Source organism: Pelobates fuscus, chromosome 6 (assembly GCF_036172605.1).
Source record: "Pelobates fuscus isolate aPelFus1 chromosome 6, aPelFus1.pri, whole genome shotgun sequence".
In the NCBI taxonomy this organism is placed as follows: Eukaryota; Metazoa; Chordata; class Amphibia; order Anura; family Pelobatidae; genus Pelobates; species Pelobates fuscus.
This window is the reverse complement of record NC_086322.1, coordinates 222149746-222169822: the sequence shown is the minus strand read 5'-3', so window position 1 is coordinate 222169822 and position 20077 is coordinate 222149746. Positions and strand designations below refer to the sequence as shown.

General features: G+C 40.6%; 1 protein-coding gene across 4 annotated transcripts in view; it reads right to left on the bottom strand.

Annotated features, from left to right (window-relative positions):
• The window catches only part of PTPN13 (protein tyrosine phosphatase non-receptor type 13), a 264870-nt gene that overhangs the window by 133321 nt on the left and 111472 nt on the right, over window positions 1–20077 (bottom strand). For all 4 annotated transcript variants that reach the window (XM_063458775.1, XM_063458777.1, XM_063458776.1 and 1 more), the window contains exons 5-7: window positions 19595–19660; window positions 12049–12234; window positions 10215–10299 (exon numbers count right to left, since the gene is read on the bottom strand). In XM_063458775.1, coding sequence (XP_063314845.1) covers window positions 10215–10299; window positions 12049–12234; window positions 19595–19660 — 337 coding nt within the window. The remainder of the gene's footprint in view (window positions 1–10214; window positions 10300–12048; window positions 12235–19594; window positions 19661–20077) is intronic.

Here is a 20077-nt window from a genome sequence, read left to right as displayed (position 1 = left end):
ACAGAAAAATCATCTATCAAAGACGGACAGTGATAAGTGGTATGAGGTGTGGCTGAGGAGAAGGGAGAGTGGCATGGGGCATGGTTGAGATGAGATGGTAAAATGGGGCGTGGCTGAGAAGGGAACATTAAACGTAGCAGAGAATGAGGGACGGTAGAATGGGGCGTGGCTGAGGTAAAGTGAAATGGGGTGTTGCTGAGGAAAAGTGAAGCTAGAATGGGATGTGGCTGAGAGGGGCAGGTAGAATGGGCGTGGCTGAGAGGGGAAGGTAGAATGGGGCATGGCTGAGAGGGGAAGGTAGAATGGGGCATGGCTGAGAGGGGAAGGTAGAATGGGGCATGGCTGAGAAGGGAACATTAAACGTAGCAGAGAATGAGGGACGGTAGAATGGGGCGTGGCTGAGGTAAAGTGAAATGGGGTGTTGCTGAGGAAAAGTGAAGCTAGAATGGGATGTGGCTGAGAGGGGGAGGTAGAATGGGCGTGGCTGAGAGGGGAAGGTAGAATGGGGCATGGCTGAGAGGGGAAGGTAGAATGGGGCATGGCTGAGAGGGGAAGGTAGAATGGGGCATGGCTGAGAGGGGAAGGTAGAATGGGGCATGGCTGAGAGGGGAAGGTAGACTGGGGCATGGCTGAGAGGGGAAGGTAGACTGGGGCATGGCTAAGAGGGGAAGGTAGAATGGGGCATGGTTGAGAGGGGAAGGTAGAATGGGGCATGGCTGAGAGGGGAAGGTAGAATGGGGCATGGCTGAGAGGGGAAGGTAGAATGGGGCATGGTTGAGAGGGGAAGGTAGAATGGGGCATGGTTGAGAGGGGAAGGTAGAATGGGGCATGGCTGAGAGGGGAATGTAGAATGGGGCATGGCTAAGAGGGGAATGTAGAATGGGGCATGGCTAAGAGGGGAAGGTAGAATGGGGCATGGCTAAGAGGGGAAGGTAGAATGGGGCATGGCTAAGAGGGGAAGGTAGAATGGGGCATGGTTGAGAGGGGAAGGTAGAATGGGGCATGGCTGAGAGGGGAAGGTAGAATGGGGCATGGTTGAGAGGGGAAGGTAGGAATGGTCATGGCTGAGAGGGGGAAGGTAAAATGGGTGTGGCTGAGAGAGGGAAGGTAGAATGGTCATGGCTGAGAGGGGGAAGGTAGAATGGGAAGTCCAGAGGAGAAGGGAAGGTTTAGTGGCATGTGCATGGGCGGAAGAATGGGCGTGGCTGACATAATGGGAAAGTGAATTGGTGCATGGCTGAGAAGAAGAGAAGTTAAAATGGGGCATGGCTAAGAAGGGAAGTTAAAATGGGGCATGGCTGAGAAGAAGGGAAGGTGAAATGGGTGTGGCTTAGGAGAAGGAAGGTGAAACGGGGCATGGCTGAGAAGAAGGGATGGTGAAACAGGGCATGACTGAGAAGAGAAGGTGAATGGGGCATGGCCGAGGAGAAGAGTAGGTGAATGGGGCATGGCGGAGGACAAGAGTAGGTGAAATGAGGCATGGCTGAGGAGAAGGGAAGGTGAAATGGGGCATGGCCAAGGAGAAGAGTAGGTGAAATGGGGCATGGCTGAGGAGAAGGGAAGATGAAATGGGGCATGGCTAAGGAGGAGAGAGAAAGCAATGATAAACCAAGTTAGCCATTTTCTTCTACTAGATACCAGTGGCTTACTTACGACGATGCTGAACCAGACCTCAGCATCATTAAAAACTTAGTATGCAGACAGATATTGGCACCGCCATGATTAGTCATTAAATGGAAATCTTAATATATGCATTAAAAGTTAAGTATTACAAGTTCTGAGTCAGAAGACCACATTACCCTAGCTCTGTCTATGTGTTATTTGTTTGTGGGTTACCTTCTTAATGATTCTTAGTCAACGTTACGCTATCAGATTGCTAGAGGAAAAAATGGTCCATTAAGAGCTGCAGGACTATGGTTAACCTGTTTTTCTGGACCACATTTCCAAGATGGCTGTGTAGTAGATTTCTACAGACATGATACAAATTGAGTCATAATTAATGACCATTTCCAACGATGCCCAGCAAGTCTCTAATGGTAAACAGGGGGTTACAATGTACCAGTGCATATGAGGCAAGGATGCATATTTAACATTTTTATTTTGAATGCAAAATATCACACCAAAAGTAATGAAAATAATAATAATTCTTTTTTATGTAGTTTAATCTTTCCATTAAATTAAGTTATTTTTAAAGCAGACTATTCCTGCAGAGTGAGTGACATCTGAACCGAATAAAGAAAGTATTCTAATATACAAAAATGAGAAGAAAAAAAATAAACATGCAAAGGAATGCAGTCCAAATATATTAGCTACATATGTTAAAGACCATTATCAATAGATTTGTAATATGGGGAGATGATCCTTGCTTTGTCCAGAGGCAAATCAGCCCCTGTAAAACAGCTGGAGAGGATTACAATAACAAACTATACCAAAACATTAGTTCCCAACAATAACAAAAAGCACAGCTTCCAAATAAATAACACACGGATTTACATCTATGCCTTCCATCACACATGCTTTGTCATCAACAGATTAGGTAATCACATAACTATCTTATGTCACTATTGCAGACATGATTCTTGTGCTGAATTTTTCAAGTTGTGGTTTCTTACTGAGAAAAACTTGCACTGCAATTTTGCTTTCATTACAGAATGGAAGTCTTGAAAGTCATTTAGAAGGGTCTGGTCTTTCAGCAGAGAAACTAACCCACTAACGACCATGTTACTGTCTATGCCATCATGCAGTGCAGGGCTTTAATGCCTGTTCTCGTAAATGCTGCACATAGCCCTTTAAATCCATTTAAATACCACGCCTGAACGATTGTGCTCAGCCACCGTATTTCTGGCCCTGGTGAAGGCCCCGGTTAGGTTTCAACCCCTATCCTTTTGTCCAGCACCGATTACAGTTTCAGGAACAGCAGCATAAAAACAAAGATCTCCTTCTCATGCTGCAATCACATAATATAGAGTGCTCACAGATTCCAGATCCTCCGTAGTAGGATTCAGATCCCCGACACACCTATACATGGGTGGTATCACTGTACTCAGGAGATTTCGCTGAACACATATCGGGGTGTTCTTTGGCAGTAACCCTTAAAGTTCTCAGTACATGTATTCTTAAATTGCTATGTGTGTCAAAAAAACACAATTATTTTTTTTTTTTAAATTTGGCATATATTGCATTAAAGGGTCAAAATACCCCACGTTTAATACCTTAGGTTGTCTTCTGTTAAAAAAATATATGCATGTGAAGGGTTATTCAGGGATTCCTGACAGATATCAGTGTTACAATGTAACCTGCGTTAATTTTGAAAAAAAAAATGGTTTGGAAATAGCAAAGTACTACTTGTACTTATTGCCCTATAACTTGCAAAAAAAAAAAAAAAAAAACTAAGAATATGTGAACATTGGGTATTTATAAACTCAGGACAAAATTTAGAAACTAGTTATCATGTGTGCTATTTGGCGGTTGTAGATGCGCAAAAGATTTAGTGGGTCAAAGTTAGTAAAAGGGTGTTATGTTTTCATCATATTTTATTAAAAAAAATTTAAAGTAAATTATATGATATGATAAAAATAATGGTATCTTTAGAAAGACAATTTAATGGCGAGAAAAACGGTATATAATGTGTGTGGGTACAGTAAATGAGTAAGAGGAAAATTACAGCTAAGCACAAACACCGCAGAAATGTAAAAACAGCCCTGGTCCCTAACGGTAAGAAAAATTGAGAAGTGGTCTGGTCACTAAGGGGTTAAGCATCACCTATTTTTCCTAAAAAGGCTTGGTCACAAACATGTCGCATTTCAAAAGAGCAAAAGTTATTCAATGTTAAATGGAGATATATATATATTTTTTCTCATTTTTTCCAAAAAGTCCTTGGCCACAAACACGTCCCATCTCAAAAGAGCATACAAATTCATGATCTGCCAATAAAAGGATAAAACCTTAAACAATTCCAAATGTAGAAATGTAACTGATGGACAGTTCGCTTCATACACAGAAAAGTCCACCTTGCTATATTAAAAGTCTACAATCAATTTAGAAATTCTCCAGATCACTGAATTTAAAGGGACACCATAGTCACCAGTACAGCTTATTCTATTTTTTCTGGTGAGCATAATCATTCCCTTCAGGCTTTTTATAGTAAACACTGTATTTTCAGATAAAATGCAGTGTTTACATTACAGCCTAGTGATAACTTCACTGGCCACTCCTCAGAAGGCCACCAGAGGTGCTTCCTGGGGCAGTACTGCACACTGTACAGTACTGTCATTCAGAGTCTCCACCCTCTGCATGGAGACACTGAACTTTCCTCATAGAGATACATCACTAGGAGGAGATGCTTATTGGCCATACATCTCTATGAGGAGATGCTTATTGGCCAGGGATGTGTTTGGCTTGTGCTGGCTCTGCCCCTGATCTGCCTCCTTTACAGTCTCAGCCAATCCTATAGGGAAGCATTGTGATTGGTTCAGAGATTCATTTCTGATCGTGTCAGCCAGGCAGCAGCTGCAGACTTGCATACAAGTAAGATTTTAATATATTTAGTGATGCAAGAAAGGGGGGGCAGGCAGATGGTGGTTTTAACACTATAGGGTCAGGAATACATGTTTGTGATTCTGACCCTATAGTGTTTCTTTAATATAGCCCATAAACAAATTGATTCTGCCTTACAGAATTCCCCTAAACCAATTCATAAGATAAAGCGTAGGTCTAAATGACCCTACTGACATGATGTTACAATAGAAAGACTTAAGAGCGATAAATGAAAATGCAGCAAAATGTTTACCTTTATAGTACTTATGGTAACATGTATGCAAGATGGTGGCCCCTGAGGAGAACATGAGTAGGAGATATACCGTCCTCAGGTTTTCTCTCCCTGCTGTATCCATCTTCCATTTTCAAATCATGGGAGAAAAAACTGCCAGGAGCTGCTTCACCATTGTAATATTTTTTTCTGACAGCGATGCAGACAGTAAATGACATAAGATGGCAGCCAGAAATAAATCCATTTCATTTTTTGCCACATTGCACCATTCTGTAGATTTTTTTTTTTTTATGTCTCTTAGAATTCTTTGAAATATCAGTGATATGGAGACAGTGTTTCATAAAGATGCTAGTGAAATACTAGGTCTCCTTTAAATGAGAGTCAATACCACACATAGGCTATGATGAAGATTGGGACATTGTGACTATGCATCATGACAACAATTTTCCATAACTAAACTAGATACCTTCAGTCATACATCTGCCTTTGTTCCCACATACACAAAATAAATCACAGACCCGCAACACTGGAATAGAGCTTTATGCCGCAAATGTGGACCTGGCTGTATTTCGGAACCAAATGAGACCTTTGTCAAGCCTGAGGCCAAGACTTGACAAAGATTTGTTTTCGGAATAAATACCAGGAATCGCGGTTAACATTTCAGTGTTACAGGTCCGTGATTACTTTTTGTGTATATGGGAACAAAGATAGTTTGTAGGACTAAAGGGTTGTCATTTAGTCTGAGCATTTAGAAAACTATTAAGGATACCTTGGGACATCACACCCAGTGTTACCCATTATTGAGTGATACCTCCCTAATTTTGCCTTGTTCTTGTGTACAGGCTTCGCACATATACACAACAAAAATGTACACTTTTTTGCGTAGTACAAACAACAGAACACATAGGAAAGTGATGAACTGCAGTGCAATCTAAAGAGCTTAAGAATGACACACGTTTTGTATTTTAAAAATGAGAATTAGGGTCTTTAGGCCGCAGATAGTGCTGGTATCTCTTGATAATCATTTCAATTTGATATTTTGACACTTCCTACTTTTCTCACGGAAACACTTTTATACACAGCCCCAGACAAAGAAGTATCTTTATTTTGACTGACGATATCCACAGCTTCCGATTTTATATCTGGAGACAAGGTTTCACATACTAAACTCTGTGTGACAATGTGTTCTCTGATAGAGGAAGATGTGGTTACTAAGACAGCTGGCACATATATCTTCAGCCAGGATTAAAGCATTTAAAAATATATATATATATATTTTACAATGTTTTTTTCTTTTCCAAGCTTCCTGTTTGTTTGTTTTAATACTCTTATTCTGTACCATTTGCAGAAACATAATTTATACTTTACTTTGGTGATCTGTACCACTAATCTATCCATATATAGTTTGTATGTGTAAATATAGTCTACATACACTGATCAGCCACAACATTAAGATTACCTGCCTAAAATCATGTAGGTCCCCCTGGTAGTTACTAACCACTGCATAATGGGAACACCACACAAAAGTTGGAATCACTATTTGGCCCTTGTCAAAATGAATCTGATCTTTTTGCTTGCCCATTGAGATATATATATATATCAGGTCTCTCAACTGCCATGGTTTCGCTAGAACAGTCCCAATTGTGTTCATACAAAGCATATCAGCAGGCTAAACTGCTTTATGTGTGTAGGGTGGTATTGATGTAACCAATAGACTGCCCATTATGTTTGTAAAGTCTATTTCTGCCATCGGGCCATGTGAAGACAGTCATTAATCAGCAGAACTAGGTCAATTACAATTGCAAAAAACTGAACTTCTTTAAAATCACCTTTCTAGTTCATTATAAAACAAAAAACTCAATGTATAAGCACTTTTGTGGGTGGCTTCGGATACAGCTTTTATGAAGCGCACAGCCTCTATCAAAGAAGAGTTTATTATCCATTATTTGTTGATGTTTACTACAAAAAGCCATGTGTAGTCCTTAAAGGGTACTTGTCCTGCCTCAAGATACTTATGCACGTTTGAAATAGCACAATGTATATAGATGGAATTCCATGCTAACCTATTTGCTACCAAATGTATTGATAGGGAGAAAAACTACTTAAATATAGCTTTAAAAAGCTACTTAAAATATGTCTTTGTTGTACTTCTCAGTGAAAGTGTGATAAGCAGAGGACAAAATTATAGTCCTAGATTTAATTCTTTTGGATAAGCTTTTCTAATAATCACAGATGTTTTATTTTATTTTTTTTACAATATACATATCTACAAAAAGTCAGCGTTAAAGCGTTCGTGAATTTTTGTACACAAATCATTTGAAAAAAAATATTAAATCAAGGCTTTTAGTGTTTACCTACATAATCACAAAACAAATGCATCCATTGCCCATTTTAACCTGAAACACATTTTGCTTTTTTCACAAGAAGTTATCTGAACAGATATAGGATAAGTATATCTACCGGAAGCCAGTGTTAATCTGCAACCAATGTGGATGTATCACTTCTCTGCTATTGCTCTGATTTATTTTGGCTGCATTTCACATTATTTATCACACAGCCAAAGTGAAAGATTAACCATATGAAAGATGTTGAAAGTGCCCATTATTGTACTTTCTGGCGTAATCTAATGTAGTTAATTTGCATCTAAGCTTCTATTAACAGAGCTTTAAAGAAAACCTACATGCAAAAACACTAAATCTAAACACTTGAGTGATCGTAGTATAGGAAATAGTCTCCTACATCAACATTTTCTAATCATTATTGCATAATAAAGGTTTTGCTAGGTCTTGACAGCATTGTTAAGATGCTGAATCACTTCCTGCCACAATGTCTTCATATCAGGAAAAAAATATCCTGCAGCAAGAGTTACTAGGCGTTTTTTGTTCATATCGAAAAATGTGGTAATATAATATAATTTCCAGTAATCTTGTCTACACAGTATGTAAACTTTTTTTTTTTTTTTTTTTTTTTTTAAATAGAAAAAGATATCACATCAGATATCTTTGAATTATCTGTATCAGGTTAACAAAAATAGATTTAGGCAGAATAAAGAATTCCAGGCTGACGGAGGGATAACTTGGCCTTGGTGTGGAGATACGTTTTAGCTGTTTTCTTGTTTGGTTGCAGTAACCCTTTAAAGTTGCTAATATTGAACAAACTTACTAACAGGAAAATACTACATTACAATTAAGGTGTTGCTTTATGGAATGTGGCGTGGCGTGTTATTCCATTTATAAATGACAAGTTTAAAAGAATATATTATCACTTACAACTTAATCTAACAAGTTTTCTGCCTCCACTATTATCAGCCCTACAGGAATTTAAAGAAGAAATGCTTGGTAAATGAATTTCACAACAGACTGGCACACCTTGAGGTGGACCACCTGGCATCTCAAATTGGTACCTCTGCCAATTGCACTACCTAGTTGTCACAGAGTACCATAAGCACCGCAGTCCCCTTAGCCGCCACAGCTTGGCTAGGGTCTTGCAGTCCCTTCCCACTCTGGACCAACCACCTGGATCCAGCTCCCAGTGGGAAACCTCTCCTCCAAGAGAGTATCGCAGTATAGCCAGTAAAAGAGCAAATGATTATAGCAGTACAGCTGTTCTCCCCAGACATGAGCCGAGGCTTACTGCTGGGAGTAGTCTGTTTATTCCAGCCAAATGGCTCACTTATATACAAAATCTGAGCACAGTGACACACCCAAAACACACCCACAACATGCCCAAGAAATACAGTGTCACCATGACTCCGCAAAATAATACAAAATATGAAAAACGCATAAAAATACATATTTCCAACATGAGAACCCCCACAGTCTATACATCCCCGGATAGCCTGGATCTGAGCGCTCAGATCCATGCAGTGTAGGGGAAATGCCACCGTGTGGAAGTTCTGACCAGCCGCAGACATGGTCCTATGCCCAAAATAGTTCTATGAATTCAGGGGCAGCGGCCGGTCCCTTTCGGAAATTACATGCAAAAGAAATATCGAAAGCACACTTTGGTTTATAGGTAGCGTTTGTTCATATGGTTTATACGAACAAACCTACCGAATGGCGCTCTCCTGCCATGGATGGGGAGGAAACGTGTCCAATTTTTGTTCCATGTGATCGACATCCAAACACGAACAAGATGGCTACCCATACAGTTCCCACGCGTTTGTGCATTAGAACGGTGGCCATCCAGCCACACAATTAGAACCCACGCTGATTGAAGTGTCAGGAGAGGTTATAGCGAGGGTAAATAAACTCAAAGGTGGTCCGCAGTTCATGGGTTGGTTCCGTTCCCGAACAGTCCAAGGGAATCAGACGAACCAAGTCTTTTATAAGCCTTTCAGCATGGCCCATAGCCCTGAGGCAGGAGGTTGGCAAGCAGGCTCCTTCAGGAGCCTATTGCGGGGTCACGTTCGCCACACACCTATTTCATTACTGTGTAATGCTCATCAGCATTATCTGGGCTAACAAAACTGATGGTCAACACAGACAGTGCTCTATGTGATCTTCTTGTCCTTGCCAAATGGAAGCACCATTCCAGAATTGAAAACTTATAACAATGTAGATTTGAAACACCATGTTAGTTTCTTTCTTCTCTTCAGCCACTGATAGGTCTCAGCAGGAAGATGGCTAACAATGGCGAATTTGCATTAGCAAATGTAGACAAAAACAGGGGTGCTGAGAAATATCTCCCTCTCCGCAGAATTGGAGAGACAAACTTTCACATTGTTTATGTCAGCTCACATTTTGCAAATCACTTTATCACTCCCAGCACTAGCAGTTTAACCTGTTAAGGACACATGACAGAAATCTTTAGTCATGCTGGTCTTTAACTTCTAAAGCAGTACTTTCAAGGGGTTAATGAAGATACATAAGCAAGGTGTCCATATTCAAGTAAGAAACAAAGTTCAAACTCTAAAACCAGGGTATCCCAAACCAGTCCTCATGGCCCACAAACAGTCCAGGTTGTGCCATTATCTCCATTGAAATAAACAAGGGAAATATATAAATCCTGGATTGTTGATGGTTCATGAGGACTGGCTTGGGAACCACTGCTCTAAAATATAGAATGCCCACTCAGAAGCACTCTCATTAAAGGTCACTAGTACTCTAAAGAGGAAGCTATATTTGTGCAATGTCCCAAACTGCAAATAATCCAAGCAGAGGCTTATTTCTACAATTATTTGCAAATCAAGAGATATATATTATCCACTAGCTGATACCACAGTGTCAACAAGATTGATCCTGGCAGATATGATGGAGTATAAATATAGCTACTCCCAGTCAGCCCCAGACCAGAAAAGTATAGAACGTGTTACAAATATATAGAGGTATAGATACCCAGAATTCAGTGCAAAGAACTTTAACTGTAACAAGAGTATGATTACAGAAATGTGTTTCTCTATGGAAATGACAGACTGTCAAGGCCTAGTAGGGATTGCTGTTCCTACCTGTAGGGAGGCCTTTTCCCCTGAGCCTGTCACGGATTGCTTGGCTTCGATCAGGTTCTTTTGCTTTAACACCAAGTTGATCAATCTGGAAGTAAACAATACAAAATATTTATCTCACATTATAAATAAATCTCTTAGGTAAGTGCAGATACAATGAAATGGTAAACAGTTGTGATAACACCATATGGCTGATGTGTTTCAGAAACATATTTATCTCCATATACGCTTTAATTAAAGCAGCAAGCAGAATATTTCTTAAGCTGTGTATTTGTTATGACATACATGCCCTATTGTAGTATTAATTTAACATCAACTCTTTGTGGTTTCAAAGAAATGTACTTCACCAGCTATTTATATTTCTGTTTCCATGCAACTCCAATTTAACGGATTTGCTAAGTCGGGTCCCATGAAAAATGTCTGAGTTTGTATGGCCAATTGTGGTGTATAGGCAGGATATTTGGGCTGGTCTACATCCAAGCAATAGAATAGAGTAGTCTAGCAGAATATTTGGATTGGTGTATGACCAGACAATGAGAGAAAATGCAAACAGGACATCTGCTGCTCAGAATCCAGATGGAAGTCTCCATTTCCAGTCCATTAAAAAGTAAAAAAAAAAAAAATGTATTCACCCCGTATGTCATGAATTCATTAAAAATCTCCAACGTCTATGCTCAAGTATCCCACTTCCAAACTGTGGAAATGAAGCAAGTACCAAGATGTTTACATCTCAGAAAGTATACCACCCTTGTGAATGTTATTCCTGATGAGTATTCTGTGTCAAAACAATGGTTTACTGCTCTGGATGACTGTAGACTGGTTCTTGTGAAGATATTGAGAGCAACAGCTAGCAGGAGTGCAGATAATTCTCAATACATTGCAGATGAAACGTGAATCATTTAAAGAGAGAGTTGATATAGTATAAATATCCCCATTGATTTACATATATTTTTGTGCATTATGCCCTTGTTTTGGCTGATTGTATTTAGATCACCATTGATAGGGTTAATCTACTTGTGGTCATCTCGTGGGACGGTTTCAATGTACCAGTTTGACAGGTATGGCACTACCCTATTTAGGCATTGCTGCCTGTGTAGCAAAATTGATAAAGTTGTACCTAAAATACTAAAAGCTTATAGAATCTAGGGGATCTGAGGCCAATCTGGCAGTGGGATACTTGTGTTGAATAGGTTTAATATTTGTATGTACTACGGAGTAAATAAAAGGGTTTACTTTTTCACTGACTGGAATATGGAGACTTCCATCTGGATTCTGAGTAGCTGATGTTCTGTTTGCATTTTATTTAATTTCCAAATGAATTGACAGACAATCCTGAGGACAGTGCTATTTCAATAGGAAACCAGTTGAAGTGTTTTTTTTTGTCCTTTTTGAATTTAATTTGCAGACAAAGATATAGTCTTCTTTATATGCTTTGTGCATGAGAAGACTTTTTTTTTTTTTTTTTTTTTTTTTAAACCCTGCAGAGCAGCGTCTTAGCCATGCTAACAGCCAATGGGAAAACTAAACCCACTACCATGCAAACCAGCAACGGTTTAGACAAGGGTTTACACAGCGTTTTAAAAACAAGCACAGTCGTGAAAATACTTTTTAAAAATAAAACATCAAATTAGAAATGTTCTAGGTATCATCCCTCAAAACCAGACAGTATAGGTCACTGACCACTGAATGGCTGAAAAGACAAATCAATTTCAGCCAACTACAGTTTCTGATTTCTTAATAAACCAAAGCAAATCAATGACTTTGAAAGATTGGCAATTCCAAATTCCTGGTATGAAATCTAGAGTTCTGATATACATTTAGATAATTTAATGCTTACCCCAGAGAGACTGCCGAGAACCAGTTTCACAAGTTGCTTGATGTAGTAGAATGAGGGGGAACAGTTACTATTTCTGACATGGGCACTACAGCCATCCAAAACTGTGCGAGTGGTCAATCTGGTCAAAAAGTGATCTTCGCACATGTCAAGTAAAATGCTGTTTAAACGTTCCCCAAGCTTTATAGGCTTAAAAATAAAAAGGAAAAATAAATATAATGCACGTTATAGTTTTACCAAAATCTTGGTTGCCACAATGCAAGTGGAAAGTTATTAACAAAGCCTATCTGCTGTTTTTTTTTGTTAAAATATACAGTGCAACCTCAGTATATGAAAGAGTTTACCGTATTGCACCCATATACAGATGTCACTGAGTAGACAAACATTTTCTGTGGTTTACAAAAATATTGAAAGACGAAATTTTAATGAGAAAAAAAAAATTGTTACAATATTTGTTACAATATTTAGCAAATCTATATACAATTGGTATACATTTAATTTTAACTAGTCTTGGAAGTCTTGCAAGATTAACTAGTCTTGGAAGATTAACAGATGGGGTTTATGGTAAGAGGTCCAGGTTATTTACTTGGGATGTCACATTACTCTATTAAATTTACAAGTTTTAACAGCCAGGTAACAGCCAAAATATGGAAGTAACATATGAATAAACTATTGATCCTATTGCTTGCATGGATCTCTTAGTAGGGATCGACCGATATTGATTTTTTTTTTTTTTTTTTTTTAGAGCAGATACTGATAATCTGTGAACTTTCAGGCCAATAGCTTACCGATATTCTGTACATTTACCATTTTGAAAAAATAAACTATTTCTACACAAATCTACTGTTTACTGAACATGTTTATTATTTATTTTTGCACATTTTTTTTATTATTATTAAGCTAAATGCACAAAATATAGATGCCAGTAAGAATGTTTTATGTTTTCAAGAATGTGGGTGTGTGTAGTGGATGCAGTGAGAGTATTTGATTAGTGAATGTAGTGTGTTTGTGTAGTGGATGCAGTGTGTGTGTTTGTGTAGTGTGTGTGTAGTGGATGCACTGTGTGTATAATGAATGCAGAGTGTGTTTTGTGTAGTGTTTATGTTTGTGTATATAATGAATGCAGAGTGTGTATGTTTGTGTAGTGTTTGTATAGTGAATGCAGTGTGTGTTTGTGTAGTGTGTATAGTGAATGCAGTGAGTTTGTGTAGTGTGTATATAATGAATGCAGAGTGTGTATGTTTGTGTAGTGTGTGTGTATATAGTGAATTCAGAGTGTGTGTGTGTGTGTGTGTGTATAGTGAATGCAGAGAGTGTGTGTGTGTGTGTATATATATATATATATATATATATATATATATATATAGTAAATGCATTGTGTGTAGTGTGTGTATATAATTAATGCAGTGTGTTTGTGTAGTGTGTGTATATAATTAATGCAGAGAGTGTGTGTGTGCGTTTGTGTAGTGTGTGTAGTGTGTGTATAGTGAATGGCGGAGTGTGTTTGTGTAGTGTGTGCATAGTGAATGCAGTGTGTTTGTGTAGTTAAATTATAAAAAAAAATTAAAAAAAATAATTCTTTAGTCCCCCCCTCCCTGCTTCTTACTTGGCCAGAAAGGGGGGATATGGCATTCCCTGGTGGTCCGGTGGCATAAACTGTGCAGTGGGGACCCGCAGCAAGCTCTTACTTTCCTTCCCAGCAGCTCCCTTGTCTAAATCTCATGACCGCTTGTCATGGGCCCGGCGGTCCTGGTCTGCATTATCGGCAATATCGATATCTCTATAGGCCGATACAGATATTGCCGAAAATACCAAATATTGGTCAATACCTATCCCTTAGCATACCTCTCCCTACCCCCACCCAAATCTATATGCTCCTGCCATACATCCACTGGACACTTACAGCACTGTATTAAATAAAAAATAAAATAAAATAAAAAGATACTCAATGCATAGAGGGGTAACAATTTCCCTACTGGTACAAAAGGGAAAGCCCCCAAAAAATGTATACTGTAGTTACTTTATTCTCACATTCTAGAGTTTGTGTGCAGCCAAGAGAGTCTACAGCAAGCAGGTCTAACATGCGGCCCACAATGAGTATCTTTACGGCCCAGGGCCAGACTAGTCTACCGGGATACCGGGAAATTTCGCACAAAGCATTCTTCCACTTTTGGCCGCCGAGTTATGCGCATGGAGTCATATCTGGCTACTGTGTTGCGGTGCTACAGTGCACAGAGTGGCTGGCTGCGTGCTAGAGGAGCAGGTGGCCTCCTTGAGCAGAGATTGTGCAGGGCTGGGCTGGAAGATGGCTTAAGTTAGGGGAAGAGGGGCTTAGGGGAACCGTAGTGTATTCAAATGGGTGGAGGGAGGTGGGGCACTGTATTAAATTGGGGGAAGGAGAGGGGGATGGCAGTGTATTAAAAAGGGGGAGGGAGCAGTGTATTAGAGTGGTGGGTAAGAGGAGGCAATGTATTAAATTAGAGTGGTGGGAGTGGGGGCAGTGTATTAAATTCGAGTAGAGGGGGGGCAGTGTATTATAGTGGGCCGCGGAAGGTTGTGTATTAGATTGGGGGGGGCATAGTAAGTAACGTGAAGTGAAGCTTTTGAGTAAATTATATATATTTACCCAGGATTACATATTGTTTGCATGAGAATGATACAAGTAATTTTAGTTTGTGTTGCTCTAGGTCGAACTCTTATTTTGGCGGCCCACATAAACTTAAACCTTGTTTATTTGGCCCATGGTAGTCTTTGGGTTTGACACTGGATATCTCTTTATGATGTTAATGGTTCAGGTATCTATAGCATGCCCTGCAGGCTCAGCAATGTAGACGCTACCTTTTCAGAGAAAAGGCAAAGGCAATGTTTACATTTCTGCCTAGTAACACCACTAGAGGTGCTTCCAATTTCAGTCCTGCATCGTGTGCAGGACTGACGTTTGGCTTCTCCACGCTGAACTCAAAATAATGATTCAATGCATCTCTCTGAAGAGATGCTGATAAGTGCAGCACAGCGTTTTGCTGCGGATGCGCAATAGCTTCCCAATGCTTTCATATGGGAAAGCATTGGCTTGATCTCAGCTTAGAGGCAAGGTCAGTCGCAGCAAAATCAGTGAAGCGATAAAGAAAGGGTAAGTTAAATACCTTTTAATTCCATTCTAAAGGGGGCAGGTCACCTAAACTTGCAGCCCAGCACAATAGTGTTGGGAACATATGTTTGTATTACTTCTTACACTATAGTGTTCCTTTAAGCTTAATGACACTTCTCTAACTAGATTTTAAAAGTGATCACAACATTTTTTTTATATATATATAAGCTTGTTTTGAAAGTCTATATTTTGCATCTAGATTGGTGTGCATTGGCAATATTGCATCTAGGTCAGTGATGGCGAACCTATGGCACGCGTGCCACAGGTGGCACGCCGGGCCCTTTCTGTGGGCACGCGGCCATAGGTTTGCCATCGCTGCAGAGTAGGCACCTGCCTGCCCGAAACAGCAGGCGCCTACTCTGCTTCCGGTTCGGGAGGCAGGGGAGGGATCTTTGAAGCAGCTCCCCTGTCCTCCCGCGAGCAAGCTGTGTGGAGCGTTGCCGCACGTTACCATGGCAACACTCCACACAGCATCGCGCGGGAGGACAGGGGAGCTGCTTCTAAGATCCCTCCCCTGCCTCCCGAACCAGAAGCAGTACTTGCCACCACCGGACCACCAGGGATGACTGTGTCCCCCCTTCCTTCATTAAAGGTAAGAAGGGGGGGGGGGGGGGGGGGAAGAAGATAATTTAATGTACTTTTTTTTTTTTTTCTTCAAAGTTTACCCCCACACACACAGCACCCCTACCCCCCAGCAGAACCCCTACCCCACACACACAGCACCCCTACCCCCCAGCAGTACTCCTAACCCCCACACACACAGCACCCCTACCCCCCAGCAGTACAACTACCCACACCACACACAGCACCCCTACCCCCCAGCAGTACTCCTAACCCCCACACACACAGCACCCCTACCCCCCCAGCAGTACCCCTACCCCCCCCACACACAGCACCCCTACCCCCCCCCACACACAGCACCCCTACCCCCCCCCCACACACAGCACCCCTCACAAACAGCAACTCTCACACACACACCCCTCAATGCAGTGTGTGTGCGTGTATTCGGCTGTCTGCCTGTGTACGCAGCAGTCTGTCTGCCTGTGTACGCAGCAGTCTGTCTGCCTGTGTACGCAGCAGTCTGTCTGCCTGTGTACGCAGCAGTCTGTCTGCCTGTGTACGCAGCAGTCTGTCTGCCTGTGTACGCAGCGGTCTGTCTGCCTGCCTGTGTACTCAGCAGTCTGTCTGCCTGCCTGTGTACTCAGCAGTCTGTCTGCCTGCCTGTGTACTCAGCAGTCTGTCTGCCTGCCTGTGTACTCAGCAGTCTGTCTGCCTGCCTGTGTACTCAGCAGTCTGTCTGCCTGCCTGTGTACTCAGCAGTCTGTCTGCCTGCCTGTGTACTCAGCAGTCTGTCTGCCTGCCTGTGTACTCAGCAGTCTGTCTGCCTGCCTGTGTACTCAGCAGTCTGTCTGCCTGCCTGTGTACTCAGCAGTCTGTCTGCCTGCCTGTGTACTCAGCAGTCTGTCTGCCTGTGTACTCAGCAGACTGTCTGCCTGTGTACTCAGCAGACTGTCTGCCTGTGTACTCAGCAGTCTGTCTGCCTGTGTACTCAGCAGTCTGTCTGCCTGTGTACTCATCAGTCTGTCTGTCTGTGTACTCAGCAGTCTCTATATTCAGCAGTCTTGTGTGTGTGTGTATTGCATTTGTTGGAGATACTAATAAATATAAGCTTAATTTTATCTATGTATATCATTATTTAAAATTTGTATCATTGAACTCTCTGTTGTGTTCTTTTAAAACAAAAGTTGTTAATTAGTTCGGACAACAGTCAGAGTTGTTTTTTCTAAACTTAAACCTCAATATTCAGGTTTAATTGCCGTGTTGGCACTTTAAGGAAAAACATTTGGCATGTATTGCGGTTTGGGCACTTGGGCTCAAAAAGGTTCGCCATCACTGAGCTAGGTGTTATGTAATACAACTAAACAATCTCTCTCAGTGAAGGTTAGTGGTAGTGTTCGTGTTCTTTTGATATCTCGGTTTTCTCTGCCGGGTGGTAAATTATTTTATTGAAATTCCACAGAGCAAACAACAATGGTTATAGGGCCACTAAAATCACACAGGCCACCACATCAATGAAGTGGTCTGGAATAGTGTCCCTATTCTTTAAACACTGTCATGTAAAACATTGCTGTTCCTCTATGAGGAGCATTGGATTAGAATACAGCAGAATTTTTATTTTTTTTCCACTGTTGTTGTTAATTATTTCTGTGGTACACACAGGGGGACCTATATAAATATGTTTGTGGTTTGTATTCCTAATGCTTTGGTGTTCCTTGAAAGCATATTTAGGCATATAAGTAAGGAAATATACAGGACTTTAATGATACTCTTTTTTTTTTATTTTTTTGGGTTTTTTTTTACTGTGCATCACCTTTTCCCTCTCTTGGTTAATTTTCTCTCTTGATCTGCAGACCAACTGGCTAGTGTACTGGAAAAATGTTGAACTATTTATATTTTGCAGTGCAATGATTGACCCATTTTCACACCTTTTTGGTTCCTCTGAATTCTTTTCCTGAACATTTTATTCAGACAATATTCAGATGAGCAAACTGTAGATGATACTGGACTACCCAAACAAATTTTTGTTTTAATTTACTTAATTTTTTTTATTTTTTTTTTTTTTTAAGAAGTGATTTTTTTTGATGAAGTGATTTTTTTCAGTCTAGGTTTCGTCAGTATCTCCATTGGATTATAAAAGGGAAATAAATTTTTTGTCTGGATTGTAAGTGAGCCATGAGGACTGGTTTGGGAACCACTGCATTAATCAGATAGAGTGAGTAAATTGATAGCAGGGTACTGATTATCTTATATTCCAGAATAAGGACAGTGCATTAGGGATCGACCGATTATCGGTTTTACCGATATTATCGGCAATATTGGTATCGGCAATATTGGTATCGGCCAATATAGATACCGATATTGCCGATAATACATACCAGGACCGCCGGGCCCATTACAAGCCTGGCGGTCCTGGGTGGGGGGAAACGGCAACAAGTGCTTACTTACCTTCCCAGCAGCTCCCTTCCGCTCCCTGTGTAAATCTCGCGAGACCCGCGGCCGTCAGAGCGTTGCCACGGGTTACCATGGCAACGCTCTGCGTGGCACGCAGGCCACGAGATTTACACAGGGAGCGGAAGGGAGCAGCAGGAAAGGTAAGAGCTTGCTGCCGGCCCCCACTGCCCAGTACATGCTACTGGACCACCAGAGACTGTTATAGACCCCCTCCCTGGTCAAGTATGAAACAGGGAGGGGGGACAAAAAAAATGTATATATAAATATTAAAAATTAAATTAAAATAAAAAATGCCCCTCCTCCTCCCCCCCCCCATTTTACACAAACACTATACAAACACACACTCTGCATTATATACACACACTCTGCATTATATACACTACACAAACACACACCACACACACTCTGCATTATATACACACACACACTACACAAACACACTCTGCATTATATACACACACACACTACACAAACACACTCTGCATTATATACACACACTACACAAACACACACACTGCATTATATACACACACTACACAAACACACACACTGCATTATATATACACACTACACAAACACACACTGCATTCACTATACACACACACTGCATTCACTATACACACACACTACATTCACTATACACACACACTACATTCACTATACACACACTACACAAACACACACTCTGCATTCACTATATATACACACTACACAAACACTCACTGCATTCACTATATATACACACTACACAAACACTCACTGCATTCACTACACACACTACACAAACACTCACTGCATTCACTACACACACTACACAAACACTCACTGCATTCACTACACACACTACACAAACACTCACTGCATTCACTACACACACTACACAAACACTCACTGCATTCACTACACACACTACACAAACACTCACTGCATTCACTACACACACTACACACACTACACAAACACACACACACACACACAGCTCCCCTGTCTAAATACACTGCATCCACTACATGTGGCATGTATATTTTGTGCATTTACCTTTAGAAATAGTTTATTTTTTTCAAAATGGTAAATGTACAGAATATCGGAAAGTTATCGGCTATCGGCCTGAAAGTTCACAGATTATCAGTATGGGCTCTAAAAAAACTAATATCGGTCGATCCCTATAGTGCATGTGGCTATATACAGTCTGCAAGTTATGTTACAAGGTTAAAAACTTTGAAATAAATAATATGGCAGCGGCTTGTAAACTTACAATAAAGAAATCTGACAATTACTACTGTATAACTCAAGTATACTTTCCAAGAACATTTGCCAACAAACGTTTGTTTATGTCTGCAGAGTTGTCAAAAAAAATAAAAATAAATATATATTTAAACTCTTATTTACCTGGCTTTGAGGTACTTCATAATCTGCTCCCCAATATAAAGTCATCCCAAGGGAATAAATATGAATCTGTAAATGAAAACAGTATTATCAACCATATAGAAACATCATAACTGACAAATAGAGGTGCAAACCATTAGCTGCTAGGGCCGTCTCCACAATGTTCCACACGAACAAGGATCTGGGAAACCAAATAAGTGACCATTGTTAGTCTTTTTCACTTCATCTCATTAGTCTGGGTGCAGCGTCCCAGTCCCACTTAGCTCAAATGTAAATCATTGCAGTGTTTGAAAAACTGCAATAATTACATTGCAGAACTAAGACTGCCTCTACATACAGGTGCTTCCTGGTTGCTAATGGACTTTTGGACATCTGTCACAATGCTCTCCTAAGGGCAGGGCCTAATGCACTCACAGCGCATGCACATTAACAACCTCTCCCAGTCAGATGACGTCAGAGGAGGCGAAGCGCCAACGGACATCGGAG